The sequence below is a fragment of the Chionomys nivalis genome, chromosome 7 (genome assembly GCF_950005125.1).
Source record: "Chionomys nivalis chromosome 7, mChiNiv1.1, whole genome shotgun sequence".
Lineage (NCBI taxonomy): Eukaryota > Metazoa > Chordata > Mammalia > Rodentia > Cricetidae > Chionomys > Chionomys nivalis.
The window spans coordinates 33,189,790-33,210,964 of record NC_080092.1 but is presented as its reverse complement, the minus strand read 5'-3'; the positions used below and the strand labels follow the sequence as shown (position 1 = coordinate 33,210,964).

At 43.8% G+C, this 21,175-nt stretch overlaps 2 protein-coding genes across 3 annotated transcripts; one reads left to right on the top strand and one right to left on the bottom strand.

Moving 5' to 3' along the window:
* Positions 1 to 360: 360 nt before the first annotated feature.
* LOC130876824 (60S ribosomal protein L9-like) lies at positions 361 to 2,342 on the top strand. Its single transcript, XM_057773449.1, has 2 exons — positions 361 to 365; positions 1,766 to 2,342. The coding sequence occupies exons 1-2, from the start codon at positions 361 to 363 to the stop codon at positions 2,340 to 2,342; spliced, it is 582 nt and encodes a 193-aa protein (XP_057629432.1).
* A 6,347-nt stretch (positions 2,343 to 8,689) lies between these two features.
* Znf354a (zinc finger protein 354A) lies at positions 8,690 to 20,285 on the bottom strand. Of its 2 annotated transcripts, none has more exons than XM_057775057.1 (5): positions 20,167 to 20,285; positions 19,395 to 19,458; positions 18,647 to 18,773; positions 18,107 to 18,205; positions 8,690 to 10,813 (listed from the first exon to the last, which is right to left on the bottom strand). In XM_057775057.1, the coding sequence occupies exons 2-5, from the start codon at positions 19,425 to 19,427 to the stop codon at positions 9,327 to 9,329; spliced, it is 1,746 nt and encodes a 581-aa protein (XP_057631040.1). In that variant the 5' UTR covers positions 19,428 to 19,458; positions 20,167 to 20,285; the 3' UTR covers positions 8,690 to 9,326. The 2 variants fall into 2 exon arrangements, with proteins under 2 accessions (XP_057631040.1, XP_057631041.1); XM_057775058.1 differs by having other exon boundaries at positions 18,107 to 18,202.
* Positions 20,286 to 21,175: the final 890 nt, after the last annotated feature.

Sequence of the window (21,175 nt, the reverse complement as noted above, 5' to 3'; positions counted from 1 at the left end):
AGAAAACATCCAATGCACTGTTTACAAACAAGGTCCAGCACTCAAATATCATTTTTGAGCCTGTATATCTACATAATTCTGGCCATACTGGAATTCACTATTTAAATGTAACAGGTCCTGCTTTTGCTCCCAGTCTCCAGCTCTGGGATTAAAGTGTGGGTCACAATGGCTTGTTGATTAAATACTTTAAACCATTTCCTAGTATTCTCAATTCATCTTGAATTTGATGGAAAAACTGAGACATACAGGATGTTTTTAGCCAGTTATTTTGAAACTAACAGTCGTTTGTAAGGTTGCCCCTAATCAATAATCACTGGAGGACTGGGGCCTGGCAGTGGAGAGCTGGGGAGGGGGAACCGCATGGAGTGAAAAGGTTGAAAGAGAGGTGGTTTCTCTGATAAACTTCACAACCAGAGTTTCCCGTTGGGTGACAATGATCCAGCATCTGTAGATCAGGATTGAAGACTGTTCTCAAATGCTGCAAGAGGCTGATCACTTTATCCAATCACAATTCAGAAACAGAGACTCCTGGTGCATGCAAACAGCTTTTATATTATATGTACTTATTTCTGAACAGAGAAAGAGCAGCAAATTACTTCAAAATCTTTATGTACACTTAGAAAGCCAAGAAACCAGGAAGGATCCATGAAGGACCATTGTGCTTATATATGTAGAGCCAAAACTGTGTCCCAAAACAAACAAACAGACAGAAAGCTAAAATCAATAAAATACAAATAGAGAAAAATACAAAAAAATCAATGAAAAAATACTTGGTTCTTTGGGAAAGTCAACAAAATAGACAAACCCTTAGCCATAATAACTAATAGGCAGAGAGAGAATATCCAAATTAACAAAATCAGAAAGGAAAAGAGGAATATAACATGATACACCAAAGAAATCCAGAGAATCATAAGGAGACACATTACAAACCTGTACTCCACCAAAATTGAAAATCTAAATGAAATGGATAACTTTCTCAATATGAACCACTTACTAGATAAATCTATAACACTAGTGAAACTGAAGTAGCCATTAAAAGATTCCCCCACCCCACAAAAAGCCGATGGCCAGATAGATTTAGCACAGAAATTTACCTGACTTTCAAATAAGAATTAATACCAAGACTCCTCAAATGATTCCAGAACATAGAAACAGAAGGAACATTGCCCAATTCATTCTTTGAGCCACAGTTACCCTATTCCAAACTAGACAATGACTCAAAAAAATCACTTATGAACATGGTTGCAAAAACACTCAATAAAATACTTGACAACCATTTCCAAGAACACAGCAAAAAGATCATCTGCCATTATTAGATAGGCTTCATCCCAGAGGTGCAGAGTTGATTCAACATACAAATACCAGTAAATGATGTTCACCCCATAAATAATCGAAGGAAAAACAACACGATCATCTCAATAGAAAAAGACATAAAATGCCTCTGATGACATCTAACATCCTCTTATGAGAAGAGTCTTGTAGAATCAGGGATACAAAGGACATACCGAAACAAAATAAAGGCAATTTCAGCAAGTCTACTATAATGGAGAGAAACTCTAATCTATTCCACTAAAATGAGGAACAAGACAAGACTATCCACACTCTCCATATCTATTTAATATAATACTGGAAGTTTTGGCTGGAGATCAAGTGGATACAAACCAGAAAGAAAGAAGTCAGAGTCATCCTTTGTAGATGACAGTTCATATACATAGGTCACCCTAAAAATTCCATCTAGAGCTCTCTTTGCCCCATCTACTGCGAGAACGAAGACCATTCTCAGCAATCAGACGGTCGACATTCCAGAAAATGTGGACATCACTCTGAAGGGGTGCACAGTCATTGTGAAGGGCCCCAGAGGAACCCTCCAGAGGGACTTCAATCACATCAACGTAGAGCTGAGCCTTCTTGGGAAGAAGAAGAGGCTCCGGGTTGACAAATGGTGGGGCAACAGGAAGGAACTGGCCACCGTCAGAACCATCTGCAGCCACGTTCAAAACATGATCAAGGGTGTTACCGTGGGCTTCCGCTACAAGATGAGGTCTGTGTATGCTCACTTCCCCATCAACGTCGTTATTCAGGAGAATGGGTCTTTGGTTGAAATCCAAAATTTCTTGGGTGAAAAATACATCCGCAGGGTTCGTATGAGGACAGGCGTTGCTTGTTCTGTGTCTCAAGCCCAGAAGGATGAATTAATCCTTGAAGGAAATGATATTGAACTTGTTTCAAACTCAGCGGCTCTGATACAGCAGGCCACAACAGTTAAGAACAAGGATATCAGGAAGTTTTTGGATGGTATCTATGTATCTGAAAAAGGAACAGTGCAGCAGGCTGATGAGTAGACCTAAGGTACCAGTCCCAGAAACAAGCTTGGAATTTTAATACGATTTGGGGTGTCTTTTGGGACAATAAAAGACTTGTATTGAAAAAAAATTCCATCTGGGAACTCCTACAGCTCATAAACACTATCAGCAAAGGGGCTGGATCAAGATTAACTAAAAAAAAAAAAAAGAATCATCAGTGTCCTACATACAAAGAACAAACAGACTGAGAAAGAAATCGTGGAAACAACACCTTTCACGGTAGCCGCAAACAATACAAAATATCTCGGGGCCATTCTTACCAAGCAAGTGAAATGTATATATTACAAAATGTTTATGTTTTTGATGAAATACATTGAAGAAGATATCAGAAGTTGGGAAGACCCCCCCCATGCTCACTTGGATTACGACAGTAAAAATGGCCATTACCAAAAGCAAATTTACAGATTTGATGTGATCCCTATCAAAATTTCAACACAGTTCTTTAAAGACCATGCAAGGACAATTCTCTATTTCATATGAAAAAATAAAAACCCAGGATAACTAAAACAATCCTGAGCATAAAAGAACTGCTGGAAGTATCTCCAGTCTTGATTTCAATTTGTACTATAGACTCTAGTAATAAAAAAATATGAAATTAGCATAAAAATTGATTTGTTGATGACTGGAAACAATTGAAGATTCATACATAAATGCACATACCTCTGGACACCTGAATTTTTATAAAGAAGTCATAAATACATACTGGAAAAAAGTCATAATCTTCAGCAAATGGTGTTGGTAACTGTATATCAGCACATAGAAGAATTCAACCATAACTTGGATCTAATGAAATTTAGTGGCACACACAACAAAACTAGTGTGAGATCTGAGAAGGGACCAGTCAGGAATAGTGGAGTAGTTCACCCAGTTAGGGGAAGGTGAGGAAGGGTGGAAGGGGAGTAACAAGAATGTACTCTATGCTTGTGTGAAATCATCCAAGAACTAACAGTGAAAACTGTTGCATGATATTTTGTTTGTGTTCTGAGAAGTAAAGCTTGCCCGGAGATCAGAGCATGGAGCTAATCACTAGTTAACCACAGAGGTCAGACAATTGTGGCACACACCTTTAATACCAGCACTTAGAGGAAGAAGCTAGATGATCAGGAGTTCTAGGTCACTCTGGAATACAGGAGATTGAACCAGTCTAGAGTTAGAGCTGGGTTGAGGGGGTCACACTTTTGATCCCAGGACTTGGGATCTTATGGCTTTGATTCCAGCACATGGGAGGCTCACACCTTTAATCCCAGCACTAGGAAGGTGGAGACAGGAATATAAGGTTGGTAGAGACTGGATCCCCTATTCAGTCTGAGGATTCATAGAGACAGGATCTCCCCCATTCGGTCTGAGGATTTGTAGAGATAGGATCTCCCCCATTCGGTCTGAGGATTTGTAGAGATAGGATCACCCCCATTTGGTTTGAGGATTCGATTTTGTAGAGGTAAGAAGGGACGATGGTTGCTACTCTGCTTCTCAGATCTTTCAGCTTTTACTCTAATATCTGACTCTGACTCTGGGTTTTTATTGATTAAGACTAATTAGATTCACGCTTCAAAACTTAAAAGCATGTTTGAAATGACCACTGACTATTGTGGGACAATGGTCTGTATCCTGTCAATTATATTTTAAATAAATGCTGATTGGCCAGTAGCCAGGCAGGAAGTATAGGTGGGACAACCAGGCAGGAAACAGAGGTGGGTCGATGAGAACAGGAGAATTCTGGAATGAGGAAAGCTGATTCTGCAGTCCTGACACAGCCACAGAAAAACAAGATGTGACTGCCTCGCTGAGTAAGGTACTGTGCCACGTGGCTAGCATAGACAAGAATAATGGGCTAACATAAGTTATAAGAGTTAATAAGAAGCCTGAGCTAATGGGCCAATCAGTTTATAACTAATGTAGACCTCCGTGTGATTTTTTGGGGGACTTAACGTTTGTGGGAACCGGGCTGGACAGAAACCCTGACAACAACTGACTATATTCTTTTTTGTTGGTTTTTTTTTTACTCTTGTAGTTGTTATTTATTTATTCTTGTTTTTCTTTCCAAAGTTTTAACTCCCTTCTTCACAGTTCCTCACCCCTTTCACTCTCCCACCACCCCATCCACCCCTCCTCTACTGTTTCTCTTCTGATACAGTCAGGCATCCTGTGATATCATTCAATCATGGCCTATCAAGTTGCAGTGAGACTAAGCACCTTCTCTTCAATTAGAGCCAGATAAAGCAATCTGATAGAACCTATGGGTCCCAAGAGCAGGCAACACAGTCAGAGACACCTGTGCTTTGCCTTTTTATGAGTAATTTATTCTATAGCTATAGGTATTTTGTGTGCAAGTCTGTTTGTGCGCCATGTGCGTGCCTGGTGTCATCAGAGGCCAGGTGAGAATGTGGAATTCCCTAGAACTGGAGCTACAGAGTGTTGTGAACCAAGAATCTAATCCAAGTTCTCAGGAGAGCAACAACTGCTTTTAAAAACTAGGCTGGTACCGCTGCTATGCTCGAAGGCCCGGCCTGAGCCATGGAGCCGCCACTGCTGCTGCCACTAACAAGGCCTGCTCTGCTGCCGGCGGAGGGGGGACGGGGTCGAGAGAGCAACGGACTGCGTTGCTGCCCACAGGCTGCAAACACGATGGTCATGTCCAGGATACTGGCAGAGTGGCCTGCACCGAGGGCAGGGTGGTTTACAGCGGCCCGGAGCTCGAGCAGGTACTGTCCCCAAACATGATGCCCAATGACACAATCACCCTGACTCTAAGCAACAAAATATTCAGGATGAAGAACGGTTCATTCTCTAGATTAAGACTCCTCGAAAGACCTCCTTGGTCCTTGCTGCCACAGGAGGCCATATTGGTGTCCAGATCAGGGCTGCCGCGGGAGACCATGCTGATGTCCACAGTCCGTGCTGCCTCCAGAGGCCAGGTCGATGTCTGTGGTCCCGGCTACTTCAGGAGACCACGTGGAAGTCCATGAACCGTGCTGCCGGCAGCTGCTATGGGCAAGGACGCTTCTTTTGCAGTGCTATTGATGACTGCAGACTCCTAACAGAATGAGAGAATTTGAGGGCTTGTGACACGCCCTCCCCAGAAAAAAAAAGAGAGAGAGAAACAGTTTGGAAGGAAGCCATTGAAGAGAGTCCTTAGAAATTGTGGTGGGGATGCTGAGGATGAGCTCTTCATAGATGATGGCTTCTGGCTGAGGGCGGGGGCAGGAGGGGTTGGGAAAGACTTGGTTTTCTTTGGGAGGCTGGCCATTGGGAGTTTGACCACGCTCCAGTGAGTATATGAGTAATACGAATTGAACTTGGTGCAGTTTTCTCTTTTTTTCCTTTGGTGGGGGATGGGGGAGGGTGGAGAATGAACCTAGGAGGAATGGGAATTGAGTGTGATCAGAGTGCATTGTATGAAATTCCCAAATAATTAATGAAAAAATTTGTCTTGGGAAAAAATACAAAACAAAATCTGTTGTGAGTGTAAAAGTTGTTCGGTAATGGCAAATGTTCCTCCGAGTACTAAGATTTTATTCTTATTTGTGTGTGTGTGTGTGTGTGTGTGTGTGTGTGCATGTGTGTAGCTTCCTGCAGGGGCCAGAAGATGGCAAATCCCTGCAGATGATAGAAACTTTCTTACATTCTCCTGCTTTTCTTCTCCTTTGGACCTTTGTTTATTCCTCTGGGAGGAATCCCTCCACCTGCCCAAGACATTTCCTTCCCCCAGCTTAGAGCATTCAAGGACATTTTGCAAACAGCACTCCCCTTTGGGCTGTTAGACTTCCTGCCCTCTGAGCACACGTAGTCAAAGGGATGAGCACTACTCTGCATGTTTATCATTGCTTCTCTGTCCTTGCTTTGAGCACCGAGATATCTCGGAATAAAAGCTTCAGAGAAGCCCAGAAAAGAGCTCTGGAGTTCCCTGGTTCTGCTGTATCTCAAATTCATCAATCAGTCCTGGAGGGTCAGTATAGGAGACACGGGCAGTTGCGAGACAACCCATGTGGGTGCTGGGAATCAAACTCAGGTCCTCTGGAATAGCAGCAAGCAACCCTGATGAGCCGCCCAGCCCCACTGATCGCTGAGAATGAGAGCCACAAGAAAAGTGCTGATCCCACTGAGAACAAATACCAGCGCAAATTAAAGCCAATTCTGCAAGGTTTATTTACTATACAGAGAACTGACTCTCAAAATCAGGGTTTGAGATGGCAGCACGAATTAACTTTTCAGGCCTCTTTTTGTAAGGGAAAAAGTGCAAAGTGGGGGTTTTCAAAGGGGTTTGGTGAAGTAAGGATTTGACAAATGCTTACAGAAGCAGACAGCAGACTAGGTTATTTGACAGATCATCCTGGCAGAACATCTTAGCAGCGTAGAGTACATCCAGAGTGTGAGTCTAACTCCACAGTGGTAAGCATGTCAAAGTCCACAAACAGCCTAAAGCAAGGTCAACTTGGAATTTTGCAGCAAACAAAAACGAACTTATTTTGATCTAACAAAATAGCTTTTAAGATGGAGTCAGGCTGATCTAACAAAAGGATATGAGATGCTATTGTTTGAACACCCACCACTACCATCGAGTTTATGTGTTGGGAACAAAATTCCCAATTTAACAGCATTGAGAGGTGGGGCATTTGGATGAATGTATTACTATTATTATTGTGGAGCAAGTATTGGGAGGATGGATTCGGCACCAGTCTTTTCTTTGTGATGGCTTTGACCATGTTATGTTAGAGCAAGGCCTTCCCCAGATATACTCTTCAGATGACACGATTGCAAAAATGCAACTCATTCTGAACTACCTAGTCAGAGATTTTCTGTTAAAGCAACATTAAATGTTATAAAATAGCAGACCTCAACTTGCCCAGAAGTTGTAAACCCTCCCTAATCCTTAGCCTTTATGTGGTTCTGAGTTCCTTCCAAACCTAGTCATCAGCAGGAAGAGATGTGGATCATCTTAGTTGATTCCAAATTTTATTTCCAGGTGCTGTTCATTCCCAGCACTGGGATGTGCTTCCTGATCCGAGCGGTTGTCTCCTGATGTCCTTAGAGTATTTTGCAGAGAATCTTCACACCACAGAATTTCTGGGTCGGGACCAGCAATATGCAACACAACTTTTCTCAATGGAGGATCTGTGGCTACTGAAAATGAGGAATTTTTAACTTAAAGTTATATAGGATGGGTAGTGGCAGCACACACCTTCAACACCAGCACTCAGGAGGCAGAGGCGAGCAGATCTCTGAGCTTGAGGCCAGCCTGGTGTAGAGTAAGTTCCAGACAGCTAGGACTAAACAGAGAAACCCTGTCTCACCATCCCCAATTATAAATAATTATTAGTCACTCTAGTTATATGTAACACAGGCATAGATCACACTAGGCAAGGAAGGCATAGCGGTAGCAGACTGTGGTGGTATGAGTATAAGGTTTCTTGCTCTTAGTCTATCTAGAAACTGAAAATTTCTTGTAGTCAGCTTGCTATTCCTTTTCCAGTCCAAACTCTAGTCCATGGGACGATCCCACTCACATTTAGGGTGATTCTTTGCCCCACAGCTAAACCTCTGGAAATACCCTCAGTCATGACCAGAGGTGTGCCCTCTAGGTGGTTCTAAATCCAGTGAAATTAATAAAGATGAACCATCATATTAATGCAACTTTTAAGGGCTGATTCTTTGCTGCCTGGTGAAAATGATCATACCTTTCAGAGGCATCATCTTGCGGTGTCTGAAAGATAGCTGAAAAACAGCAAGTGTTCAGTATTTCATCAGAACACTAATCCCATTAAAGAGGGGCTAACTCACATGGTTTAGTAATCTTTTGAAAAGTCCCATTTCTTGATTCCAGAATTGAAAGGCAATCATCTCTAAATAACAGCAGTCCTCAGTATTTCTTACAGGTATTACATTTGCCAAATGTCCTTTGATATGGTTTTGTATGACAAAAAAAAAATAACTTTGAATTTTATTTGCCACTTTATCTTGAAAAGATTTTAAAATTACATGTTTATGCGTGAATATGCACCTGTGAAGACTGGAGACGTCAGAGCTCCCTGGAGCCAGAGACAGACAGTACTTGTGAACCACTTGACATGAGTACTGGGAACCGAACCTCTGTCCTTTGAAACTGAAAAGCATTCTTTTAACCACTGAGCCATTTCTTCAGCTCCCTCTAACTGCCCATTTTCATATTTAGTACACCTAGATAACAGCACGTAGGACAACAGATCTTAGTTAAAAATGACTTTAAAGCAATCAAAGCAGTAGCAACAAAAACACTCTAGGAAAAGAATAACTAGGTAGAGTAGCTCCAAATCACAGTAATACCAAGAGACCAGCTTTGTAATTTTTCACTTTTAATAAAATTCACACACAACATTTGAAATCAGATATAGAAAATGATAAACTCCAGACTAAGAGGTAGATTATAGTCCATTTTAATCTTTTATTTTGGCCCCTTTTTAAAAATGTGTAATTTCTTTGATCACTTGGATATTATTAAAATGTTATAAAAATATCACCAGTGTAGGGCTTAGTGTTTTGCTAATAAGAAGTGCAGCACACCCTTCTGCTCACTAGATGCCTGTGATTACAATTATATCCAGCACACACTGCTGCAGAGAGAAAAGCATCATTTTACAAACGCCTGAAGTCAGGGTCTTCAGTTGTTAATCCTTCATCAGATGACTCATTTGTTTTGAGATGGGATCTTCCTAGGTTTCCTCAGGCTGCTTCAAACTCATAGACTCAAGCAATCCTCATGCTTCAGGGTCCTCAGTAGCTACGACCACATGTATGAACCACTATGCATGGCTCTCAGATAATTTTTTTAAAGTGTTGAACAGGTATGAACACTTTCCTCCTGTTACACAAAATTTATCCATGGCATTTAGTTGATTGTAGATTTTCTCCCATATTATTTATTATATCTCTCAAGCACGTATTCTCTGAAGAGCTTTGGTTTAAGGCTTTTTACACGGCAAAATTACTTTAAGAGTCCTCATCCACATGAATTTTATAATGATTGGTAAGGGATGACCTATGGTTGAAAAGTTTCCCACATGTGTTGCATTCATAGGGTTTCTCTCCTGTATGGATTCGCTGGTGTGCAATACGTGAAGAGCTCTGTCTAAAGGTCTTCCCACATGTGTTACATTTAAAGGGTTTCTCACCAGTATGAATCCTTCGGTGCTGAATAAGAGCTGAACTTTGACCAAATGACATCCCACATTCCTGGCATCGGTACGGTTTCTCCCCAGTATGAATTCGCTGATGGTTACTGAGGGAAGAATTACACCTGAATGTCTTCCCACACTCACTACATTTATAAGGTCTTTCTCCAGTGTGCATTCTCTGATGCTGGATCAGAGCTGAACTCTGTCTGAAGGCTTTCCCACAGACTTTACATTTACATGGTTTCTCTCCAGTGTGAATTCTCTCATGAATAATAAGAGTTGAATGGGAACTTAAGGCTTTGCCACATTCATTACAATTATAAAACTTCTCCCCAGTGTGAATTATTCGGTGTCTGTTGAGTCTTGAGATAGAAGTGAAGCCTTTTCCGCATTCATTACACCTGTAGGGCCTTTCTCCAGTGTGAATTCTTTCATGTTGAATAAGTGAAGCGCTCTGACTGAAGGCTCTGCCACATTCGCTACATTTGAAAGGTTTCTCTCCGGTGTGGATTCTCTGATGATAGCGAAGGGAGGAGCTAGACTTAAAGGTGTTGCCACACTCGTTACACAAGTAGGTCTTCTTTCTGGAATGGATTCTCTGACCAGGAAGGGATGTGCTACAACTAGATGACTTCCTACCTGGGTTATATTTAAAAGGGTTATCTCCAGCATGGACTTTCTGGTGTATAAAAAGTCCTGACCTTCGACCAAAGGATTTACCACATTCCTTACATCTGTAGGATTTCTCTACAGTGTGGGTTCTTAGGTGTTTATAAAGGGATGTACTGAGAGTGAAGGCTTTGCCACATTCTTTACATACATAAGGCTTCTCTCCAGTATGAGTTATTTGATGTTGGATAAGGGCTGAACTTTGGCTAAAGGCTTTTGAGCATTCTTTACATTTAAATAATTTCTCTCCACTGTGGTTTTTCTCATGTTTACGAAGAGATGAGGTGTTGATGAAAGTTTTCTCACACATACTACATTTATAGCGTTTATCTGGTGTGGTTGTTGGGTGATTAGATATGCATGATGCTATCTGCTTGAAAGTGTTTTGTTTTTCACATTCTGGTGACTTTTTTTCTCCATGTGACTTTGGACTAAATTCATTGTATTTTCGGCTTCTTTCTATAGTCAGAGCATTCTTATCCTGCTTTTCCTCTAATTTCCCTTCATATATGAAAGGATTTTCTGACTTCGAGTTCAAAGTTTCATTTCTTTGAGATATCTTCAGAATCAGTTCCTGAAATGAAGAGTCTTGTGTTTGAGTTGACTTGGTGGTTCTATGACTGTACTTCAATCCTAGAAAGGGAAAAAAGAAACCAAAGATGTATTTTGTGATATAAAAATTGACTACTGAGACAAGATATGTAGATTGAATAGGTACTAATGTTATTTAAGTAGTCTTGGCATGCGGTTAATAATATTGAGGATGGAATAGAAGAGTTAGCAGAGAAACATGATTGATGGGAACAGTAGCAGAGTGAAGAAAAAGAATAAAGCAAACACACTTCAAGAGGGTGATTAAATGGGACAAAGAACTGGAAAATGCACTGTCAGAATTCGAGAGCAAATGATATTTATTCACCTACATTTTTTCTGCTAAATGTGTCCTCTTTTGTTTCCTGCCAACAATATCTTTCAGATTCTGTTCAAAAGTTTATTGTGAGAATCCTTTCTTGACTCAGAATATCCACAGTTTATTCCTCTAGCCAGATCCCTGAGACATAATCTCAATCTGTAGCCCTGGTGTCCTTGAACTCCTGGCTCCTTGCTTTAGTCTCTTGAGTGCTGACATTACATGACCACTTCTGTATCTCTCTACACAAAACAACGAGATCAGCATGTTCTGTCTCTCACAACCTTCTTGACGGCATGTGTGTATCTGTTTTGTTTTGAGATGGAGTCTTACTATACAGCCCATGTTGGTAAATTAGGCTAGCTTCAATCTTGTAGCAATCTTTTTGCCTCTGCCTTCCATGTGCTGAGATTATAGGCATGTGCCACCACATCTGGCTTGTTTAGTAAATCTTTTTTACTTATACCTACACAATTTGATTAAACATAAATTTCATATATATTAGTCATAAGCCCTCATAGCACTTGTCTTCCCAAACAGAACACAGATGATTGAGATTTCTGAACCAGTTTACACAAAAGACATTAAATTAATTCTACAGAGAAGCCATAAGATCAAGAACTGTTCAGTTGAAAAGGGAGCCTCAAGCAAGAGAGGTGTTATGGTTTGAGTCTGAAGTGTCAACTAAAGGCTCATGTATTAAAAGCCTCACTACTAGTTGACTGGCTTAGGGTAGTAATTGGATTATCAGTGGATTCCTAACCCATTGGGATTACAGAAAGGTGGTGGAAGTCAGGAAGTGGGGCCTTGTTGGAGGAATAGGTCACTAGGGGATTATTTTGTGTATCTTGTCTCTACTCTCCCCCAACTTCTGGACTGCCATGTTCATGCCATCACCCACATGATGTTCTGCCTCACCAAAGGCTCAAAAGCAAGGTAGCCAAGTAGTCATGGATTAAAATCTCTAAAGTCGTAAGACAAAATAATTCTTTCCCCTTTTAAATGAAAATGGTTTCTCTCTAGTGGTTGTGAGCAATGGAAAGTCTAGCACACTGCCTCGGGCCTTGTGAAGAAAGGCTGGAGTTCTGAGCACAGCAGCACGGCACTGTAGCGTGTCTTCCCCACTGATAGAGCAGGGTGGTGTGAGTAAGAACGCCCCCATAGGCTCATACATTTGAATGTTTAGTCAGCAGGGAGTGGAACTGTTTGAGAGGATTAGGAGGTGTGGTCTTTTGGAGGAGGTGTGTCACTAGGAGTGGGCTCTGAGGTTTCAAAAGCCCATGCTAGGCTCAGTTTGTCTGCATGTATGCATGCATTTGTCTCTCTTCCTGCTGTCTATGGATCAGGACATAGAACTCTCAGCTACTGTTCTACCACCAAGACTAACTGCGTGCTGCCATGCTCCCTGCCGTGACAATAATAGCCTAAGCCTCTGAAACTGTAAAGCAGCCCTAACTAAATGTTTTCCTTTATGAGAGCTGCCGTGGTACGGTGTCTCTTCACAGCAATAGAGCAGGGACTAAGACAGGCACCGGGGGGATGGCATTTTGTTTCCTATGCATTACTGCCTCTACTATGGTCTTCCAACTAGTTTCCTATCTTTGAGTCTTGCCCTCTGACAACTCAGTCACCACACTGCAAACAAGTAATCCTGCCTAAAGTCATATCTTCCTGTGCTACAGGTACCTAAAGATCTGCTAGAATGCCATTGGTCATAGATGAGGTCCAGGTTCATCCCCATAGTGAAAGGAACTTTTATCTACATGTGTAGGGATGAAGTAGCTGGGCCTGAGATGAACGGACTAACATAACACTAAGAAGGAAAGAGGACAATTAAGATGTCTAGGTTTCCAGACTGAAAATGAATTATGGCACCAATTACCAAGATGGAGGGGAAAATGCCAAGTCCTAGGGAGTCTGTTTCAGGCATGTCTGTGACAGCTATGGGGCTTCAGAAGAAAACGCAAGGAGGCACTGAAATAGCTGTCTATTATTTAGCGATCTGGGGAAAGGTCAGAGCTGAAGATAGGCATGTAGGAGTCATCGGCATACAGATTCTATTGAAAGTCAAAGAACTGAAAGAAATCACAAGATTCTTTGAACATGTAAGAACAAAACTGGGAGCCAGAGAGGAGTAAGAAATCAGTTGTGGAGAATACCCTGAAGACTGGGCTTGGGGTTTGGCTGCTGTGCTTGATAGTTATTGCAAAGACAATAAAGTCATCAGAGAAGATGGAATCTCAATAAAGAAAATAAGAAAATGCTTACATAAGAATGGGTTGTAGGAAAGTCTGCAGGGTATTTTCTTAATTAGTGATTAATGGGGAGGGTCCATCCCTGCTGGTCATCCTGGGTTCTATAAGAAAGCAGGCTGAGCTAGCCATGAGGAGCAAACCAGTAAGTAGCACTCCTCTGTGGCCTCTGCATCAACTCCCACCTTCAGGTTCCTACCCTGCTTGACTTCCTGTCCTGACTTCCTCTGATATGAACTGTGATGTAGAAGTGTAAGCCAAATAAACCCTTTCCATCCCGAGTTGCTTTGGCCACCGTGTTCCATCACAGCAACAGTAACCTTAACTAAGACAGCTGGCAAAGGTTTGTTATACAAGCATGAAGACCTTAGTCAATCCCCCAGAATCAAAAAAAAAGCTGAGTACAGTGGATTTGTAAATTCCAGTGCTGGAGTTATTGAGACAGGAGGATCCTTGGACTTGCTGGTCAGCTACTCTAGCCACATTGGCAAGTTCCAAGTTCAGTGAGAAATTGTCTCAAAAGAAGGTGGGGAGCAGATGAAGGAAATATCTGAGGCTCACTTCTGACACCCTGTACAGATATATATAATGAGCAGAAACACACACATATCCCCAAGGACTAAAACTTCTGACTGCAGTCGATGAGGGTAGCACGGGATTTAAGAACCATTCTTTTATGTGCACAGAACACAAGACCTGGAGGACTAAGGAAATAAGGAAAGGTGAAAAAAAAGAAGAAATGGAAAGCATGTGCAAAGCCTGACTCCAAGGAGAGTAAGAACAGGAGACTGGGAATTTTGCTTATAATGGAAGTAATCATAGCTACAAGGGCCTACATCAATCTATTGTACCCATTTCAATTCCCAAGTGCCAAGGTCTTAGCTCTCAATTCAGTCTTAGATTGTTCCTTACAATCTACTCAGAACTGTGGCCATCACTACAAACTGAGAAAACACAGGTCTCTACCCTGTCTCAGAGGAAGCAGGGCCATGCCAAACATGGCCTTTCAACCTCCAGAATTGAAACAATGAATTCTAATTGCTTTAAGTTACTGAGTTTTATTTAATGTGGTGTCCCTAGCATCACTATGAACCCTTATGTCTCTTCCACTAAATGAAGACCAAAGCAATTCTCAGCCATAAATCATGGCATCCATAAATGTGTCAAAATTACTCATGACCTCCCCCAACACTATTGTTTGCAGGTAGTCTTGTACTTCACATATAAACCACAAATAAACCAAACTGCTCTGATGTAAAGACAATTGTGGAAATTCTCTATGTTCTAAGCCACGAACATCAAACATAATTAGTCACTTGCTTCATTTGTCTTTCAATATTTAGGGAGGGCTGTTTCATTTTATTCACACAGTGTGACTCGTTCCTGTGTTTTCTATGTAACTAGACGCCTACTCTGGCCAGCACTAGAAATGGACATGAATGAAACAAGCTGCCTCGAGGAAGATCCTAAGCATGTGCAGTGAGTGTGTGGAAGGAAAACAAGCAGGCTAAGATGAAGAACATGGAGGTGGGAGCCTGATTTAGATAAGTGGAGCCTGTTCCACAAGGGACAACTGGGCAGAACCCTGGGAAAGACAAGGAAGCCATCACAAGAGCACTTGACCATCGAGAAAAAAAGAAGGCACAGACAGAAAAGGTCAGGTACAAAAGCCTTGAGGCAGAACAAAAGGAGATAAGAGTGAAGACTTTGTTGAGGACTCTGGCTTGTGCTCTGTGGGGTGAAAGTCACTAGTTTGAGATTTAGGACTGCTGCAACCTTGTGTAAAATCAGGAAAAGCTACCCTCCCTCTGAACAGACACAACCCCAGAGACTTCAGTGATAGGACAGCAGTCAGCTGACTACCGCTCAGAGTTCAGCACACTCTTGATGGCAGCTGACATTATAGACAACAAAGGAATGGCAAGACAGTGGAAGTGACGTTTAAAAATGTCAAAATTCCAGACTGTTTGTGCATTTGGATGTGACCCAAACCTGTGCAATGCACCCATGATTCTTAGTATAGCTGTGCAGGAAAAACACCACCTCATTGCTTAGGTTTTGGGTCAATTCTTAAGCAAGAGACCCAAGTAAGACACAGAAACCCTGAGCCATGGCCTCTCACCTCAGTTTAAAACTTACAAACCCAGGGACAACAAAAGCTGCTTTACGTGTACATTTTGTTGTTGCTGCTTTTTTTAAAAAAATTCATTATTCATTTTTATAGGTAAGGGTGTTTGGCCTGCATGTGCACTGCATGTGTTGCTGGGGCACACAGAAGTCAGAGGAGGGCATCAGAAGCCCTGGAACTGCAGTTATGAATGGTTCTGAACCACCATGTGGGTTCTGGGAACTGAACTCAAATTCTCTGCAAGGGCAGCCAGTGCTCTGAAGAACTGAGTCCTGTTTTGTTGTTTTCTTATCTGTGATTAGTTTTGAAGGGAAAAATAATTTGCAAGTTCAGAAGTGGGTTCTCTCTGACACCATGACCTCAGATACGGATTTGCTGGTCCTCAACTGCCCTTGTGGGATGTGAGCTCCTGCTGAGAAGGAGTCAGGTACATGGTCGTTTGCCAGGCACATCATGGACACAGAAGCATCCCTAAGCCTCCTACCTGAAGTCCACTTTTGAGAGAAAAAAGGATGACCAAGCCTCAAGAGGAACAGAGCAGCATACTTACAATCCCAGTGCTTAGGGGATTGAAGTAGGAGAAATCTAGAGTTCAATGGCAGCCTGGGCTACAGTCAAAGCCTCCTCAGAACAGAGCAGAAAGCAGCTCCAACGTCCACTCCTCAGTCATCCACTCAGCTCTTCCCACTCCATCAGGCATTTCATCCTCTCCCAAGACAGCTCTGAACCGCAGGCCTTCTTCTGCTCAGGCTAATCCCCCTCCCCTCAAGCATCCCATCCACTTACTTTGGGGTGGCCTCTGGCAGTTTCTGCACAAGTGAGGATGTAAAGGACAACTGTGGCTGCCATCCCAGAAGTGGTCACTTTGGACTAGGAAGAGATGTTCTTGTATAATACAAGGCTGTGAGAGGGCAGGATGGTCTGCCAGCCATGTGGTCTTTTCTAGACCCAGGCCTACTGACTGACCCAATTCCTCTTCCTTCCTTGCTCTCAGGCTCCCTGACCCAGCCCCACACACCCTACACACAGCACTGGCCAGGCACGCTCAGGGCGCTCTGTGCCATGCTCTAGTCCTCACTGGACTTTTCCGCAGGGCTGCCCACGGGTGCTTGGTTCTTTATTCTCCTCACTGCACCCAGCTTCATGAGAGCAGGGTCCTGCTTTCTCCTACCTACTGCCACTTGGCGGCACCTAGCACAGAGCTTGCTCAGCATTTCAAGCCCCTGGTGTGAGTCTTGGCTCACCAGTGAGGGAGTTTGTCCAAGCCTCCATCACCACAGCAATCACCTCCCCTGCCCCCATCCCCTTTCAGGTCACTTCAGGGCAGGCTCGCAAGGTCTTTTCTCTTAACAACCTTGTGAAAACAGTTTCTCAGGATCCAACTCCCATCTGAGCAGCTCAAGGCTTCAAGGGCTCTGACCTTGCTTGTGAATTCTAACCTTACAGAATTTCCTACCAGAGATCTATATCTAAGTACTTCACTTACATCTAAAATGAAAACCAGGGGGCTGGGGGGTGGGGAAGGGAGCAAAAAAAAAAAAAAAATAAATAAAATGAAAACCACCACCACCCCAAACTCATCAGACTGGGTCTCCAGACTCCTGAAGCAGAGGCCTTCATCTAGGCCCTCCTTCTACCTTCCTTCTTGCAGGAGCTCCCCTGGGGCTCCCTGGTTGTGCCTCACTTTCAGTCCATCCTCATCCGCAGTACATGTCACAGGACTTCTGAACATAGCAGCTCTTTGCAAAAACGTAAAACATTATATGCTAGTGAAGATTATATTATATGCAGATTCATTCCAAAAGAACACACTGCCCCCTAACCCTGCTCACATGTGTAGAGCCCCCACTCGAGCACACACACATTCTTTTAAGAACACAATTTTCTATCAACCTAGTGGTAACACACCTCGACAGTGCTCTGAAACTCGCCTCATTCCTTGACACTCTCTGGACTGTCTCTATCACAGGTGTTGATGGATGCCAGAACAAGAACATACATTTTTGTTTGTCTGTTTGTTCTTAGCTGTTTTACCAAAGACCTCTGAATTGTTTCTGATTAGAACCAGCGTTCCTAACACTATCAAAGATTATACGATTACTGTTTACAGTTAAGTACTTCCAGTTGTCCACATGCAGAATGCAGCTCCCAGAACTGCACCAAGGCACTTGTTTTGGGACCCTTGTGTAGCATTCCCATCTCATTTCCTTCTCCTTTACAGGCTTTGAGCTTCAGCCTGAGTGAGTTCTTTAACATCCCTTAAATACAGACATTTCTTAAATGATCTCTGAAGACACAACCCTCCTCAGAAAGAACCAACAAGAGAAAAGATCCCAGGGAAAAATGAAAGCGAGCCGGGGCAGATTTCAGCTCCAGTTTTCCCTCCCTCACTCTTGTTTAATTCATTGTTAATTTATTGGGTTGTTTTTCATTTGTTTTATTCTGGGTTGGGGTTTTTGTGCTAAGAATTAAGCCCGGGGCTTTATTTGTGCCAGGCAGGTGTTCTTACCACTGAGCTCAGCTCCATCCTAGCCCCCATCACTTCTTGTGGATGGAGAATCTGAAGACACTTCCCAGCCCACACTCCATGCTGCCCCCTCTCCTCCTTCACCACACTGGGGCCTGCACACACTCACCCAGAGAGGAGCCTCCAGGTCCTTCTTTCTCCACCTTCCAGGGATACTCTCCTTGCTGCAGCAGGGAGATCACCTTTGGTTTGGTAAACGGGAATCCTGCTTGTAGATAAAGTTAACTCATTAACTAAAAGCCAGGCAACCATAGAAGACTCAGAAAATCTCTTATGTTGTAAAAATCAAGTGAGCCTAAAATGTTCACCCCGTACAGCCCTTTGCAGAAAAAGTATGCAGACTTGTAGGAAAGGCTACAAATGGGAAAGAGAGGTTCTAGAGACAGAACAAAGCTCTCTGCTTAGAGATGAACCACACAAGCACAGAATGATTGTGCTGGGGAAGATGCCTGGACCGTGAGGAACCAAGGGAAGGGAAGGGAAGGATCGCCTCTGCTGCCTGCTGTGGGAAGAACGTGCCAATACATATGTATCCTTGTACAACCCTAAGGCAAAACTCTGTTACATTTCACATTGGCCACAGCTTTCATTCAGGGGAGGCGGTGCTAAGGTCTCATTCTGAATCTACACCCACAGGGAACGCCCTTACCCAGGGAGGCCAGGTTGCTGTAGTTCTCCAGCATCACCTCCCGGTACAGGCTTCTCTGAGAGTGGTCCAGCTTCTTCCACTCATCCCGAGTAAAGAGCACGGCCACATCCTCGAAAGTCACTGACACCTGTGAGGGAAAGCCAACTTGATCCCTGATTCAAAAGATCTTACCATGAGGGAAGTCACCCGATATAGCCTTGGGCTTTTACATGCCTGTACCCATGTATACATTCTCACACACATACATGCCCGTTCAAACACATGAGAATATGCATACATGCATACCATATCATGCATGCATACACATGACAACCAACCACCATGGGCTGGAGAAGCCTGGGGGAGCAACATATGGACTGGCAGGAAAAGAGAATAATGAAGATTGGTAAGGGAAAAGAATTCGCACGGATGAGTGTGGGAGGCAGAAAGGAATTTTCTTGAGCATGTATGTTTATTTTGTCCCAGGGCACCTGATATGCTACTTGTGGAATTTTTAGGCATGCACCATCCTGGGATCAGGCAACCATAGCGTGTCTATCAAGAAATACAGAAGACTAGAATTGTAAACATGGGGTGCGCTCGCTACAGAATCCACCAGTCACAGAGGGAGGATCAACTCCTCTGAGTAGGACACGGGCTCGAAATGCTAGTGAAGGCTGAACTATGTGGAGAACCTGCTTCAGGAAGGGGAAAAAAAGTCAAACCAAACCCCTGCTTCCACTAAGAAGTCAAATGGCAGTGCGCTTACCTGAGACCCCGCTTCCCTTTGCTCAGGAGCCATGTTCTCTCTGTAGGTGAAGATGAAGACGAATCTGAGGGAAGAAAAAGAAGAAAGGGGTAGGTAGCACCTGCTGCTTCGCTCCCCTCAGAAACACCATCTTCAAAAGCGTCCCATCGGCTGAGACTGGCTCTCCCGCCTTCAGAGAAAAGAAGCAGGAGCTGGGGGTGGGCTTCAGAGAAGTGACAGGTCACTACTCTTCTGGTCCGGGACTTCCAGAAGCAGGACTCAGGCGACACCAGACTCCATCAGAGGGGACTCACTGACCCCCACGTGCATCCTACACTGTTCGCCACAGCTCAGCTGGCACTGCCTGGCCCCTTTAGATCAGAAAATTGAGGCCGGAGTGCAGCCACAGTGGGGACGCATCCGATTTCACCCGCTCAGCCCTGACACGGGTCCAGGACGTGTTCCTCCTCCCCACGCGCTGCCCACACAGCTGTTCTGCTGCTGTCAAGGGGTCGATTGCCTGCTGCCCAGAAAAAACTCCAGAAAGGGGACTAGTGGTCCAGGACAGGAGAGTAGCACGGGAAACATAGCCTGAGTTAGCCCCGCCCAGGCCGTGGGATGCAGGTCACTTGCAGTCCAGGACCGAGATCTCCGGGAGCGCGCGTTTCTCCGCGTGCCCGAGGCCGGTGCCCGAGGAGGGGGACGCGCCCTAGACGCTGGAGAGCGGGAGGCCGTGCCAAGCCGAACCCTGCCCAGCCCGTCTGGCGTACGAACAGAACTGGCCTTCGCTCACCTTCCCCGCCCTGAGGCTCCGCCACGCCTCACGGAGGCTCCGAGCCGCCACGCTCGCGGACTCCGTCGAGGTACCTCGGCCCCCCACCTCGAAGGGCGCCTGAGACGCCCCAGGGCGTCCCGTGAAGGCTCACGGGAGGTTAGGGCTCCGGGTCCGAAGACGGGAGGCCTCTGGGAAATGTAGTCCGCTTCGAGACCCAGGGATTCTGGGATTTGAAGTTCCTGGGTTTGTCCTGGGTTTGGCTCAACTAGGGTGCACAGATGCAGTGGAAGAAGTAGTGAACACCAGGAGCCAAACACCTGCTTGTTAGATAAATAATGAAAGATGTTGCTGGTTCATGTAAAGAAGGATGGCACGAAATACTCTCTAGAAGAGCTTTATTATAAGTAATAGTTGGGCTGGAAAGCTGCTCAGCGGTTTAAGAATCCTTGCTGCTCTTGCTGAGGACCTGGGCTCAGTTCCCACTACCTGTATGAGGTTGTTCACGAAGTACTGTAACTCCAGCGCCTGGGTTCCACCGCCCCTTCTGGCCTTTCCGGGCAGTGCATGCATTTCATGTTCATAAATACAAATAATAAGTCTTTAAAATTCTTCTTTTCCCTCAAATAAACAAAAAGGGGAGGGGTGAGTTTGTGGTAAAGTATTTGTTTACACTGTAAAGACATGCTCTGCCTAAGGAGACTTCTGATTGGTTTGATTGATAAAGAGCTAAATGGCCAATAACTAAGCAGGAGAGATAGGTGGGACTTCCTGGCAGAGAGAGGAAACTCGAGAAGAATCTAGGCTCCTGAGGGATGCCAGCCAGATGTGGAAAGAGTCAGACATAGAATGGGATAGAGGTCAAAGTCACGTGGTAGAATGTAGAGTAATAAAAATATGGGTTAATTAACTTATAAAAGCTAGTTGAAAACAAACCTGAGCTAAAAGCCAAGCTTTCATAATTAACAATGAGTCTCCATTAATTATTTGGGAGCTGGCTGATGGGACAGAAAAGGACTTGTTACAAGAG

Excerpts from the sequence above, each read along its gene's own strand:
- Znf354a (XM_057775057.1), bottom strand. The coding sequence starts at position 19,427 with ATGGCTCCTGAGCAAAGGGAAGCGGGGTCTCAG. Across the intron at positions 18,774-19,394 it reads AAAGGGAAGCGGGGTCTCAG|GTGTCAGTGACTTTCGAGGA; the intron begins GTAAGCGCACTG and ends TTTCCCTCACAG. Across the intron at positions 18,206-18,646 it reads CAGCAACCTGGCCTCCCTGG|CAGGATTCCCGTTTACCAAA; the intron begins GTAAGGGCGTTC and ends TTTATCTACAAG.